The sequence below is a fragment of the Branchiostoma lanceolatum genome, chromosome 6, assembly GCF_035083965.1.
Source record: "Branchiostoma lanceolatum isolate klBraLanc5 chromosome 6, klBraLanc5.hap2, whole genome shotgun sequence".
NCBI lineage: Eukaryota > Metazoa > Chordata > Leptocardii > Amphioxiformes > Branchiostomatidae > Branchiostoma > Branchiostoma lanceolatum.
The window spans coordinates 4,946,685-4,961,113 of record NC_089727.1 but is presented as its reverse complement, the minus strand read 5'-3'; the positions used below and the strand labels follow the sequence as shown (position 1 = coordinate 4,961,113).

Here is a 14,429-nt window from a genome sequence, read left to right as displayed (position 1 = left end):
GCCTTTAGCGATTAATGCACAAATATGCAAAGATATTGCTATCATTCAAGCATGGGGGTGTACGTTTGGTTGCTATCTTTTGCTGGGGCCGTTATGTTAGTCTTCAAGCAGAGGTTTGGTGGGGAGATCGCCTTCTTCTGACTTGCCCCGGATGTGATGTAAGACTAATAGGTGACGATCTCCCCGTCGAATAGCTGTTTGACGTGTTACAGTAATCTAAGATTCGATTCTTAGTTTCAAGGTAGTACGATATTTCGTTAGGGCATTTTCAGTACAATTCTAACCAAGGTGGTTATATCATGGCTTATCTCAACCTCTTTGTTGAACAGCATTCTTCTATTCATCAATAGTTCTCAGGCAGGCTGTTATGACGCTACTGATCAACACAAGATATACGAACAATGTGTAACAAACTACATGAAATTACTTTATTTCACAAGGAGATTCTGAGGGAGGCAAAATCATTACATTTATGAGCCAAAAATATAATTTAGTACAATAGGCTATGGTAAAAGTACTGACTACGTACATAAGTGATATCCTTGGAACGAAGGTGATTTATTGTTATTATAGGTACGGCCACATGGCTCTTATAAGCAATGGCACCACAGAAGTGAAAGTACTACGTGTAGTTATGGAAACATCATCACATGTTGGCCACATAGGGTAGACAAACAATCCGACTTGAAACTCGTTTACTTTCTTTTACAAGATAAAATCAAACAAGGTCATATAAAACTGTACTGGGACATTTTACACAGAATACGTTGAGAAAAGAAAAAAAATGCACATTATTTTCTACACATAAAGGCACGAACTTGAAATGCACATGAAAGGCTAAAAAAAGCTAAAGGTTTGGCAGCATGTCACTTATTTTTACTTCATTTGATCTGGTTGTAGCGGCAGTTTGCGCTCAACGGAATGACAGACCGTTTCATCCCGGTGTAAAACATTAATGCAAAAACTGGAGAGAAAAAAGTAAAATATCCAGAGTCACGTTTGGCATCAATGGGCGTGGTTTGCCATCATGAAGACCAACTTTTCAAGGAAGAGACCTAGATCCGGCTCGCCAGTGTCCGCGTCATGTCCACAGCACTTCTTGTGTCCGACAGACCAGTGTTGTTTCTGACAGTCCCGACTGCAGTAGCGGGTCAACTTGCATCCACCACACAGCTTTAGGGTTTTCCTGGAGAAGATGAAATAGATACAGAAGCTATTATGGGACTGTGAAGAATTCTTAATTTCCATTTGTAAGATACGAAGACTTCACTGGAATTTTAGATGGCAACATAATCTCTCTGGGTCAATGACAACACTTGCACATCGCACGTATGACGGTGTGTGGTAGTCTCGGTAGACAAAGTGAAAACAGAACATCAGAAGAAATATCAGCAAAGCCTACCTATAGCCTGGTTTGCCACACGTAGGGTTACAGCATCTCAACAGCTTGGACTTCCTCGCCTCAAGTAGCAGCTTTATACTCTCTTCACTGCCACGGTCGTCGATCACTCTAGCGGAAGATAGGACTCATTTAGAGAAAGAGGCCTCGAAATGTGTGCAGATATAGATGAAATATAGCATGACCTCTCAACAGTTTTAGTTACTTAATGTATTTATGATTTGTCCGACGTTGGGCATGGATAGTTAGATACTGTACGAGTAAGAAGTAAAGGTCGTTGTCATCGTATGCGTTTTCTATAAGATGTACGGTATAGAAAGTTTCACCCTTTACATGGTTATGTGACATTAGGCACATATATAAACACACTCACACACTAACACAAACACACACACACATACACTTACACACACAAACTCAGATACATACTGAAAGATTGAAAAAGAAACACAGACCGACGCCAGTCCAGTTTGTCTCCATGAGAAACAAACGTTCATTCTGTATTCTGATGGAAATGTGAGAAACTTACCTCTGGGCTATAACACCTTTGGCGGCCAAATCAGGTCTTGCTCCGAGCTCAAGCAGTCGCCGAACTGTCTCGACACGTTCGTGGCAACACGCAGTCATGAGTGGCGTGAGCTGGTAGCCGTCCAGAACGTCTAATGTAGCGCCATGTTGCACCAGCACTTCCACCACTTCTGTCCTCCCTACGTGGGATGGGCGACACAAGAAATACATTGTATGTGGATAGCAGTCGGGAAAACGAAGGTCTAGTATTTTGATTATGCCTCCTAGTGTCTGTCTGTAGTACTGCAGCGGAACTACATTCCACGATTTACAGTATGGAAATGGCCGAAAATTGATGCGCGCGCGGATGTCTTCCGTATAATCAAGGAGGTTAAATATAAATTTCTTAACCTCCTTGGTATAATCAAAATCAACATGGCCTTAAGCTTACAGAAAAGCATTTGTTTTGAATTGGCCTACCTTCCCTCGCTGCTGCATGAAGGGCAGTTGTTGCACCTACGGTTCTCTTCACCAAGGACGCCCCCTTGCGGAGCAGCAGCCTCACTACGTCTACATGCCCTTTGATGCAAGCAATGATCAACGGGGTGAATGTTGAGTCGTCTGTGCCCGACGTGTCTAACATATCGGTGCTACCCGGCCGGTCGTAGTCAATGTCTGCACCTGTGTTTGGTGATCCATGCGTTAATCAAAAATTCACTGCATGCACAATTGTGGTTTCAGTGCGTTGATATGCTTTGCAAGGAAGTCATTGCAAATACATATGTACTAGTAATAACTTATAAGCCCATTCGCGGTTCCAACTACGCAAGTGCGGCCCCCGAGACGAAAACAAAACCTGTCTGGCCGTTGTTATACAAATCTAGACGATGTCGAGACGAGAACTGTTTACAAGACAGGCGCCTTCAGCTTTTAAATCTAAATCGTCTGCATAACACGGAAGAGGTCAGAGGGTGTCGCTAGGGCACTGTACACGTGACGTCATTTGAATGATAATCTACTGCTCGTGGCCATCTTTTCAAATCCTACCCTGGGTGAAAACATAATTGCAAACCATTTCTGCAGCGAACTAAATTAAGTAAACAGTAAATGTTCTTGTAAAATAAAACACTACACGATTGTGCGTAACTGCCTATCCACGCCGGCTATAGGGAGAATATTTGCCAGGATTCCATTGGAAGGAATAATTAGCCGGGCAGTAGAGTCAATCCACGCCCCCGAGATGCGATCTTCGCCGTGGACTGACTCTACTGGCTAATCATTCTTTTTTCGGCGGGGTGATAATATAAATAAACTGATGCCGTTCCTGGAGAGCGTGTAGGATGTGTAGGATTTTTTTACAAAAACGACTCCAGTAATATTTGAACGAAAATGATTTCATTCGACTTACCAGCTTTCAAAGCCGCTTTAACGCCTCCAAGCGAGCCATTCTCGGCAGCATACAACAGAATATGATTCGCACTGTAGTAGTATTTCGCCATTTCGTGAGGACCGCCGTTTAATATCGTGATCTTCCACCCGCGCTGTCTGAGTCAGAACTGATGAAGCATGGGAAGAAGTTGTCTTGTCACGTGATCCATCGTTTTGACACGTGAGCGCTCGTGAGCGTAGAATGAGAACGTGAAGATGTAGTATTCATAGAGGGAATGTTGAGAAGGCATTTTGTGATTGTACGGCTTTTTCAGAATAATTATATCTTCCCTTACAAGTCTTGTCTTCAGTGATTCTGCGCAAATATGCAAAGGTATTGCTATATACTATTCATGTAGGCGGGGGGAGGGGTTCTTGCGTTTAGTTGCTATCTTTTGCTGGGCCGTTAAGTCTTCAAGCAGAGGTTTGGTGGGAGATCATTACCTTGTTCTGACTTGCTCCGGATGTCATAGATGTCAGGAAGCGGGGCTAGTCAGAGGAAGGTGACGATCTCCCCATCCAACAGCGTGGAGACTCTCAGAGTTTGGAATATGGGACCGACCATTAGGGTGCCCATATATTTTTTTTAACCCATTTGGCTTTTGTTGTTGTCATCACTCCCCAGCAAAAAGCTTTATAACATTACTCTGAAAACATTTTAACACCCAGGGTTCTTCGCCAATAGTTAATCAGTCTTCTACTGACCGATACAAGATCTCTGCACAATGTGTAAGTGCATGAAATGACTTTATTTCACTGTTTGTAAGACTAAGAACGACATACAGTTTCACGGGAAAGACTACAATGCCTACAGTGTTGAGAGAGGCAAAAATCATAACATTTATCAACCCTAAAAATGTAGTTTAGTACGTTAAGCTATGGTAAAGTACTGAATAGGTATAAGTGATCTCCTTGGCACAAATGCGATAATGTATTGATATTACGGTATGGCCACTTGGCCGAGGTCTAATAAGCAATGGTACCACAGAAGTGACACTAGTTATGGAAATATCATTCCATGTTTGTTGTGCAGGGTAGACAAACAAAACAATCCTAACTATGTTGGCACTTTATAACTTGTTTACTTCTTTTACAGGATAAATCAAACAAGATAGTATAAAATAGTAATGTGGAACCTTTAAGAGAGACTACGTGTGAGAAAAAAAAACGAACTTGACACATTATTTTCTACATAAAAGGGGTACCGGTATAAAATAGATGGTGAGAAACACATAAAAGTGTCTAAATGGCAACATGCCGCTTATGTCTTTACTATATTTGGAATGAATGTGGAAACTTTGTGTGCTCAATAATGCTTTACGTGGAATCATAAGCCACTTCATCTCGCAGTAAAGATGTACACAGTTGTGAAAGACGTGCATAGTTACGCTTGGTTTAGATGTGCCATGAGTAGATTCATCATCATCGAATGCTTATTTCTGAATGGGTCTGGTTCAACGCGAGAGTACGCGTCACGCCCACAGCACTTCTTGTGTCCGACCATCCAGTGTTGTGCCTGACAGTCCCGGCTACAGTAGCGGGTCAGCTTGCAGCGTCCACACAGCTTCAGGGTTTTCCTGTAGAAGATGTAACAGGTATACATGTATAAGCTATTCAGGGGCTGCATAGCATTCAGAAATGTTTTTCAATTTTCCCTTCTGCAAAGACTTGAAGAAATCTAGATGGAAACACAATTTCTTTGGAAATCGCAGACAATGATATTTGCATCAATTACATGTCTACATGAACGGATTATACAGTATGATTGTCTTCTAAAACAAAGTGAAAATAAATAAGATGTAAATGAACTGAAATCAGCCGAGAAAACATACCTGTTGCCTGGTTTGCCACACTTTGGGTTGCAGCATCTCAACAGCTTGGTCTTTATCGCCTCCTGTATCAGCTTCATACACTCCTGACTTCGAATGTTTCCCACTACTGTCCCCAACCTACGGGAAGATGTATATATTACTTATATGACCTTGTATGAGTGAGTGAGTGAGTGAGTGAGTGAGTGTGCGTGTGTGTGTGTGTCTTTGTGTGCTGATCCATATGATTAAGTCCAGCTTTATTTGAATATTTGCATATACATACGAAACAGTTGTTCATTCTGGTGAAAGTATGTATCACTTGCCTTGGGCTCGGGTCTATGTAACCGTCTGCCAAATCAGGTCTTGCTCCAAGCTCAATCAGTCGCCGGACTGTGTCTACATGGTTGTAGCCACAGGCATGAATGAGTGGCGTGTGCTGGGAGATGTCGCGGATGTCTACTGTTGCACCATGGTAAGCCAGCACCTCCACCACTTCTGTCCACCCTAAGTTGAATGGCCGATGCAAGAAACCCATATAAAAATGCATGTATTACGGAAAACACTGCAAATATAGATTTTCCTCATTAGTTATTCAAATTGATTCCTAATTAGCATAATTTGCACTTCATTATGTACATCTCAGTCTAAACTACCTGCATACTAAATATCATGTAAAACAGTCGTTCCTTTGTTCAGTTATTCTCCTTAAAAGATTTTCACATTAACGTGCCTGCAGTTCCAGAGCAAGCTGCTATGGGGCCCAAACCTACACCACTTCTTTATTACATTACAAGCTATCTGCCACCAAAAAATCAAGACCATAGAACGTCCAGGCCAAAAGATACCAAAAAAACGGAAGTTCTGCTGTAGTACCAAGGTCACATACCAAGCAAATCAACCTTGATGTTTGGCTTGACGTTACATGCCAGAGACATCCGCAAGATACAAGCCCTGGAGATGAAATGCTACAGGAAGATACTGCGTATCAGCTGGACTGAACACCGCACAAACGACTCTGTGTTAGAAGAGCTGGGAGTGGGAAGAACACTGCTTAACATCATAAAAAGGCGGAAACTTCAATACTTTGGGCATGTCACAAGAGCGGGCAACATCACCACCCACATACTGCAAGGAACGATCAACGGTAGGAGGAGCCGTGGGAGACCAAGAAGGAGGTGGGGGGACGACATCCGTGAATGGACTGGACTCTCACTAGCGGAGTGCACCCACAGAGCCAGAGACAGGAGAAAGTGGAGGAGGCTGATACTGGAGGCTACCATGGTCCCCGACCCTCAGGCATGAGGATGGGACTAGGTAAAGGTAAAGGTAAAGGTTTGGCTTGACAACACCCGCCAACATACCAAATATCATCGTAATCCATCAAGAGTTACACACCCAAAAGTATGTCTCCATTTTTCATGGAGATAAAAATCTTAGAACATTCCACGGCGTAATATGCAATGTAATTGTAAACTCATGCTATAGGTTATAAACAAGATATTTTTCACGTCGTATTTGACGATGTACACCTATATTTCATACGACATGTAATACATATACCTATTCTGTACCTACACTTTCTTTGCCTGGACTATCGTTATTTGATGGCCGTGATCCAAGACGTGTGAATTATATCACCATGAAAATTTCGCAATCGAAATCCATATGTATTTCTAGTTTATAGCTGCTATTTGCATTTTTCCTCACGAACAAGTCTTTGTTTTAAATTGACCTACCTTCGGTCGCTGCTATATGAAGGGGAGCAAGTCCATTAATCGCTCTTTTCACCATAGACGCCCCCTTGCGGAGCAGCAGTCTCACTACGTCAACATGCCCATTGACACAAGCAACGAACAATGCTGTAGATGGCGGTAAGGACGTGCTGACTGCTGAGATTTCGTAGTCCCGTGTATCGAAGTCAATGTCGGCACCTGCATTTTGCGACAATTGATATAATCAAATGAATTACACAAGCGAGATTAATCTCACATGATGTTGCATGGAATTGGAAGTAAAACAGATAGTTGAAAGGTGACAATCACGTAAAACAGAGGTTTCCGTCGAGTGGGGTAGGAGTGTCCGGGCTTTTTAACGTCTCTCTCTCTGAAGACACCCGGACACTCCTAGTCCTACCCTACTGGACCGAAACCTCTGCTTGGAGAATAGTGAAGAGACACGCATTACAACAAGACATGACACTGACCTAGCGGGTAATTTATGAATGAGACTCAAGGGGACAGTTGTCACTACCGTTGATACACGATTTATAACTAGAACAAAAGATAAGTGTAGCCTCTACCAGGCTCCGCGGGATGGCTGGAAAAATAGTAGAAATTGGCCGTAATAGAGTGAATAGTGTGCCAAGGGAGTTAGCTACGGAGAGAGGACAGTCTGCCTGTCCTCTCTCCGTAGCTAACTCCCTTGGCACACTATTCACTCTATTACGGCCAATTTCTACTATTTTTCCAGCCATCCCGCGGAGCCTGGTAGAGGCTAAGATAAGTGGCCCACAGACTAGACTTTCCTTTTCAGCCCAAGCTCGTATGTAAATTGTCTGCATAGCGCGGAAAAGATCAGAAGAGAAGATGTCACTAGAGTGGCACACTGTATTTCGCAATGGTGTGCAAGTCCTTATCTGTTAATTTGCATTTGAATAATCATCTAATCGCCCAAAGGCCTTCTTTTCAAGTTGAATTCTGACTGATAAAAAAACATTTACTGCATTTCTGATGTAAATTGAAAATGTAAACAACACTTGAAAAACCAAGGAGGTTTTGGTAAAAACAAAGGAGAATATGGCGTAACAGCAAACACCAGGAGAAAACTATACATTAAAGGGTCATTTGACCTCCTTGATTACACAAGTGTGCACAGATGCTTGTAATCAAAAACACTGCCGGTGGGTGGCGTGGTAAGGTACTAAAGTACTCAGTGGGAGATCTAAGGCAAGAAATAACAAAACAATATCAGTCCAGGTCTATACAGAAAATATGTGTTAGTGAGACATGGACCACTGAGTCACCGGTAGCCTGGATGCCAGACCCCCAATCTCTAAAATATCTATCGTGTAGGGGCAGATTGGGGGTCTGGCATCCAGGCTAACTGACCAGCGGCTATCTAGCCTCCATCGGTTCTTCCCAAACAAGCGTAGTTAGCATGGTGGGGACTAGATAATATCATACCTTTAGGAACAAAACAAAAGTCGGAATAATTCTTTTTACGGAAACGTAAACACATGACTCCAGCTTTTTGGAACCAAAATTCCTGCAATTGTAACAAGATGGTCTTTTCGGGTAGGATCTGGTCTATTACTCTTACGTTACGATGTGCTCTCACCACACTAAGACGTGTATATAACTATACTATGTGCTCTCACCACACGAAGCTCTCACCAAATATTGCCAAGACTCGGGTTCAGTTTACAGTTTGATGTGATACTTTATTCAAGGTACTGCTGTCGATAACATACAAGGAATACAATGTAATATGAACGTAATAACATAAGATACGGATACCTGTACAGAAGTGGAGTTGATCGTGGTGATACTAACCTAAGCCGGTGTTAAGACGGGACACTGATGTTCTCTCCGGTCCTTACTCTAAGTCTGACTACATGATTGCTCCTTTCAAGGTGGTGTTCAGCTACTTTTATCACATTTTCGGGAGGCGGGGCTTCGCGAGCGCGGCGGGGCGTGGTCAGGCCGACGTCAGGACGCGCCCGTGTCACGTGCTCCCCAACCCGTGACCTCGGGCCGTCCTACGCTAATATGACGCCTATTGCACCATCCCCCCGGTACGCTTAATGATGCTCCCGCATCATTTAACTTAACCTACCTTAGAAAACTAAGCTAACTAACTCACTATCTAATAAAAGATATTAAAAACTTAACTAGCGAACTTAACTACAGAACGATGGCGACTGGATGATACATCCTACAAGAAGTCGGGTAACATCGGCATCAAATAACAGCATAACAAAACACAGCATATCATAAAACAAAATATCCTGACCATGGCATACATCATTAACTAACTTGCATACAACATGGCATAAGCGAGATAAAGACCCAAATCACTGATACACATGATTGACCACAATAATCAACAAACAATACACAGCATAAACAATTTCATAATAACAATCAATCAAAACACAGCATAATCAAGTTCATAATAATCATCAATCAAAACACAGCACAATCAAGTTCATAATAATCATCAATCAAAACACAGCACAATCAAAGTCGACCAAATTTCAAGTGAACACTGCAGGTTCCAAGCATAACATTACATAATTTCAAGTGAACACTGCAGGTTCCAAGTATAACATTACATAATTCCAAGTGAACACTGCATGTTCCAAGCATAACATTTTCAAAGATACCAAGAACTGAACAAACCATGTCAAACCCGGTCGAACCGGTATAGAGCGTTTTTGCTCGGGAGTCCGCTGTGTTTTGTAGCGGGTCCTAGATTGCTGCAGGACGAGGAGGGGACTAGAAAGTGCCAACACGTTCAGAAGGGAAAACGGGCCCCAACGGAGAAGAGAACGAGGCGGTCCCACTACCTTAAACTCCTTGTTATTTGACCCTAATAAAACTACGAGTCCGGCCTTCGTGGAATCACTTTTCAGGAGACCACCGAATGACAACTGGAAGGCGGAAACTGCCAGAACTTACTAAACAATAATCAAACCGAAGACATGCTAAACAATGACAAAATCGAAGAACATTAACTATAAGTATAACCAAGTCGAAGAAGAGGATGTTAACCAAACCGTGGGTACAAAGGTACGGAAATCCTATCGTACGAATGTGATAGGAGGAAGGGCACCCCAGAGTAGAGACTGGCAGCGGAGCTGCGGTACACGCCAAGGTAGGGAAATTCAACCGTGCTTGTGGAGCGATAACACCTTGCTGTGGGGCTTACTAACGCAACATTAGTGGCCCTGACGGAGAGAGTGCTGGTCTCCCGCAACTCATCCGCGAGGAACTCACCGGCAAAGCACTTCCCGTTTCCATTAAATTTGACGTAGTACACTAGAGGCGGGGGCGCCCTAACCGACCTACCACGTGTGCGAAGGACCTCAAGAACGGACGAAAAACGTTTCCTCTCCTTTAGACTTTTGCAATCTTGGTAGGTTTCTTTAGGCCAGCAAAGGCCCGAACTAAGGTTGTCATAAGGTGGGTTATAGGACTCCAACTGTTTGGCGGGGAGTCGTCAGTTAAGGGTTGCAAGGGAGGGGCAGGCGGACCTAGTTTGCACGGTTCCCCCCCGGGACACGACCTATCCGAGGGATGGCACTGACTAGTCAACCCCACACCCAGGTTATTTGTGACACGGCATACATTGGGGTGGACATGGTCTGTATCACTGTCACTACTAGAATCATTGTCAATAAAAGAGATGTAATTGTTCATATGTTGTGGTGGTCGACAACGTCGGCTGGGTCGCTGAGGCAACGGTGACTTCGGGACGGTTGACGTCGTCGGCGCAGGTGTGCAAGAAGACGGTGGAGCAAGTATCGGGTCAGGAACAGGTTTCGAGTCTGGAACAGGTGTCGGATCTGGAACAGGAGCCGGATCAGGTACAGGACCAGGTGTCGGGTCAGGTGGTGCCGCTGACGTCGGGTGGGGATCAGGCGGCTGGATGGTTTCCGTCTGCGCCGAGATAGGTGGCAGGTCGTGGCCAGGAGCAGACGGCGGTGAGTGTGGATGACGCCGCCGCCCCACAGATACCCGGTGCTGCTCGGGCAGGGTCTGGGTCGGGGGTTGGTCTGGAACAAAAGAGGAAGGGGGCCCCGCGGAATTGCTTCCTTGGGGGGTTACGGGTCTGGAGTCCGCGTCATCATCATCATTGGCAGCCAACTGGGCGTGGCTCTTCTGCCTGGGGAGGGAATTTCTATTGTTACCTTGACTATTTCTAAGAGGACACTGTGACTTCCAATGGCCTAGTCGGTGACATACAAAACACGGACTTGTTCTCGGTGTCGGCCTTCTCCGAGTAGAGGGTTTCTTGCTGTGGACAAAACGTTGGCACAATAGTACAAATCGCTCTAGGAGTGTGCGCTGCAAGGCTTTCGCTACTCGACAAAACGCTTCCACCCAATCACTATATAGTCTCTCCTCTGCTCCTGGAAAGCGGCAATTTGGGACAAACCAAGTGGGTGCCCCGGCCACAGGTGCATTTCTTGTCATGCCCTGATCCCCGTAGGCCTGGCACCCCAAACCTAAACCAAATTGTTCCGAACCGAAACCAAAATGTCCCATGCCGCGGAGCTTTACTTATACCAGAGGAGAAGACGTGGGTGGATCGTTTGACAGCAGTTACACTTTCAGGCGCCACACAAACCCTAGAACAGATTCACATGAGCAAGTTACAACTTTGCGACTGTTACCATCACTAAGCATAGAACAGGCAAGAAACACAACTCGCACCGGAGAAAATGGCCACACGCACACAAAACAACAACAAAAACAAGAACACGTGAGGAGATTATGATTATGCATACACTGGGCAAAGGCTGACCGAGATAATTGCCACAATTAATTCTAAACTGCATATACAACCAAATATGAAAGAACCAGGACCGCAGGAGTCAACGAGTTACCCCAACACCACAGAACTGCGCATGCGGGCTCGCGGAAAACTTTTTCGTCCACCAAAACCACAAGATACAACATTAACTGGCAATAACAACAATGACTGGTCACGAAGAAACAATCAGGAAACATATATAATAGCTACTCAGGATCGATTTCGCACCTCCTAACAGGAGAATCACAGTTCAACACGACAGTTACATAACAATTTATAACCGGGGAAATTATACGCTAGACATTACGGAAACCTCTGAATTTAACAACAACATCCAGGTTTGAGTGAGCAGGACGCTGCGTCAGAAACAAACAGAAAAACAAACATAATTTTCTAGACGTAACCTTGTCAAGAATGTTTAAAACCGCATTTCATCCAATAAGACCAGAAAAGAAAGAAATCTCAAAACAACTCAACCTATTGAGACATGAGACAATTCTGCCACAAATCAAATAACCCACAGAGCAATCAATAACACAGCAAGAACGTTTTGATTTAGCCATCAACACAATCATCCAGACAGGTCAAACAAATGCAAACAAAAGTACCAAGAACGAACATGTGCGTGACAATGCGGAACCATCAAAGGGTATGCGGCGAAATAGAACACAGCAAAAGTCGGCTCGAACACAGTGCGGCGAAATTTAAATGTGACAATTACCTCCCCGGAGGTATCGGCAACATTTAAATTTCGCCGCACAGATCCTACCCGAAAAGACCATCTTGTTACATGGTTCCCATATGGTCTAGTGGTTAGGATTTGGCGCTCTCACCGCCAAGGCCCGGGTTCGATTCCCGGTGTGGGAACCATGTAACAAGATGGTCTTTTCGGGTAGGATCTGGTCTATTACTCTTACGTTACGATGTGCTCTCACCACACTAAGACGTGTATATAACTATACTATGTGCTCTCACCACACGAAGCTCTCACCAAATATTGCCAAGACTCGGGTTCAGTTTACAGTTTGATGTGATACTTTATTCAAGGTACTGCTGTCGATAACATACAAGGAATACAATGTAATATGAACGTAATAACATAAGATACGGATACCTGTACAGAAGTGGAGTTGATCGTGGTGATACTAACCTAAGCCGGTGTTAAGACGGGACACTGATGTTCTCTCCGGTCCTTACTCTAAGTCTGACTACATGATTGCTCCTTTCAAGGTGGTGTTCAGCTACTTTTATCACATTTTCGGGAGGCGGGGCTTCGCGAGCGCGGCGGGGCGTGGTCAGGCCGACGTCAGGACACGCCCGTGTCACGTGCTCCCCAACCCGTGACCTCGGGCCGTCCTACGCTAATATGACGCCTGTTGCACAATAAGCGAGTCTATGTCGATTTTCCTTAGTTTTAGGGTTGAGTAGAATTCATCGGCCAGGCAGGAATTTAAATCTGTGCTTACCAGCTTTCAATGCCGCTTCAAGAGGGCCAGCATGCCCCTTTTACGTAGAGCGTAATCGGCCATTTTGATTTTACGTAGAGCGTTGCCGACCACTCCATAATTTAGCGTAGAGCGTAGGGGGGCTTTCAGTGAATTTAGCGTAGAGCGTAGGGAGGCTTTCTGAATTTAGCGTATTACGTAGCCGGCCCTCCGAATTTAGCGTAGAACGTTGTCGGGACCCCCCATGCAGGCCCTCCTTCAACGCCTTGGAGTAACCCATGGTCAGCAGCATACAACAGATATTCATTCGCATTGTAAGCTATCCCATTGTGTCCCTCAGCTACAAACACAGATTCCATTTCGTTACGATCACTGTTGTCGCCACCTTGCGCGCGTGCCATCTGAGTCTGAGCGGAATGAAGAAGCATGGGGAAAAAACTTGTCAAGTCACGTGAGCCATTGTTTTGGCACGTGACCTTCATCACATGTGTGGGTGAGAAAAAAGCCTTGGAAGAACCAAGGAGGTTAAATATAGGTGACAAGCCGTTTTCTACATGGACTCAGAAGAATTTTCTTACATAAGTCTTGCCTTTAGCGATCAATGTACAAATATGCGAAGACATTTCTATGGCCATGGGGGTGCGTACCTCTTGCGCTCGGTTGCGATCTTTTGCTGGACCGTTTTATCACTCTCCAAGCAGAGGTTTGGCAGGGAGAAGGCCATGTACATTTAATGTTGAGAGGGCTATATATTTTCTTTGTCTAACTGTAAAAAATTGATCGATTCAATGGGGTTTCAATCAGAGCCCTCCTTGCTAACTCTAACCTGTTATTGGGTTCCTGTCCAATAGGATTCCCATGAGTAGGATGGGGAGGATTCCTAATCTCCAAGCAGATCCAACAGTATCCAACTGGCAGAAGAAACATTTATTACAACCGTTGGATCTGCTTGGAGATTAGAGGTCAGGATTCCCTGTTCTGGCTGTTATGACGCTACTGATCAATACAGTGTTATGACACTACTGATCAATGCACGATTTCCGAACATTGCATGATGACTTTATTTGGCTGCTTGTAAAACTGCTTGTGATATCCTTGGCACAAAGGTGATGATTTATCTATAGGCATGGCCATATGGCTGTGTAAAATTAGCGATGATACCATGGAAGGACTCAGCTTTTTAACCGCCTTGGACTTAATAAGTAACTGTACAGTGCATCATTACATGTTTGCCACATAGGATAGGCATTGAAACATATCTGAGATTAGATAAGGAGAGCACTGCCATAGAATAATGATGTT

The 14,429-nt window shown here is 44.3% G+C and overlaps 2 protein-coding genes and 1 non-coding gene across 3 annotated transcripts; 1 reads left to right on the top strand and 2 right to left on the bottom strand.

Annotated features, from left to right (window-relative positions):
• Positions 1–406: 406 nt before the first annotated feature.
• Positions 407–3,498, bottom strand: LOC136437299 (GA-binding protein subunit beta-1-like). Its single transcript, XM_066431825.1, has 5 exons — positions 3,315–3,498; positions 2,387–2,587; positions 1,929–2,106; positions 1,403–1,510; positions 407–1,186 (listed from the first exon to the last, which is right to left on the bottom strand). Exons 1-5 carry the CDS (start codon positions 3,403–3,405, stop codon positions 1,006–1,008), a joined length of 759 nt encoding a protein of 252 aa, XP_066287922.1. The 5' UTR covers positions 3,406–3,498; the 3' UTR covers positions 407–1,005.
• Positions 3,499–4,064: 566 nt separating this feature from the next.
• On the bottom strand, positions 4,065–13,551 carry LOC136437288 (poly [ADP-ribose] polymerase tankyrase-2-like). The gene is made up of 6 exons (XM_066431807.1): positions 13,390–13,551; positions 13,149–13,169; positions 6,882–7,076; positions 5,469–5,649; positions 5,167–5,283; positions 4,065–4,911 (listed from the first exon to the last, which is right to left on the bottom strand). The coding sequence occupies exons 1-6, from the start codon at positions 13,526–13,528 to the stop codon at positions 4,719–4,721; spliced, it is 846 nt and encodes a 281-aa protein (XP_066287904.1). The 5' UTR covers positions 13,529–13,551; the 3' UTR covers positions 4,065–4,718.
• On the top strand, positions 12,478–12,549 carry Trnae-cuc (transfer RNA glutamic acid (anticodon CUC)). The gene has a single exon. It is a non-coding gene; the product is annotated as a tRNA-Glu (tRNA).
• Positions 13,552–14,429: the final 878 nt, after the last annotated feature.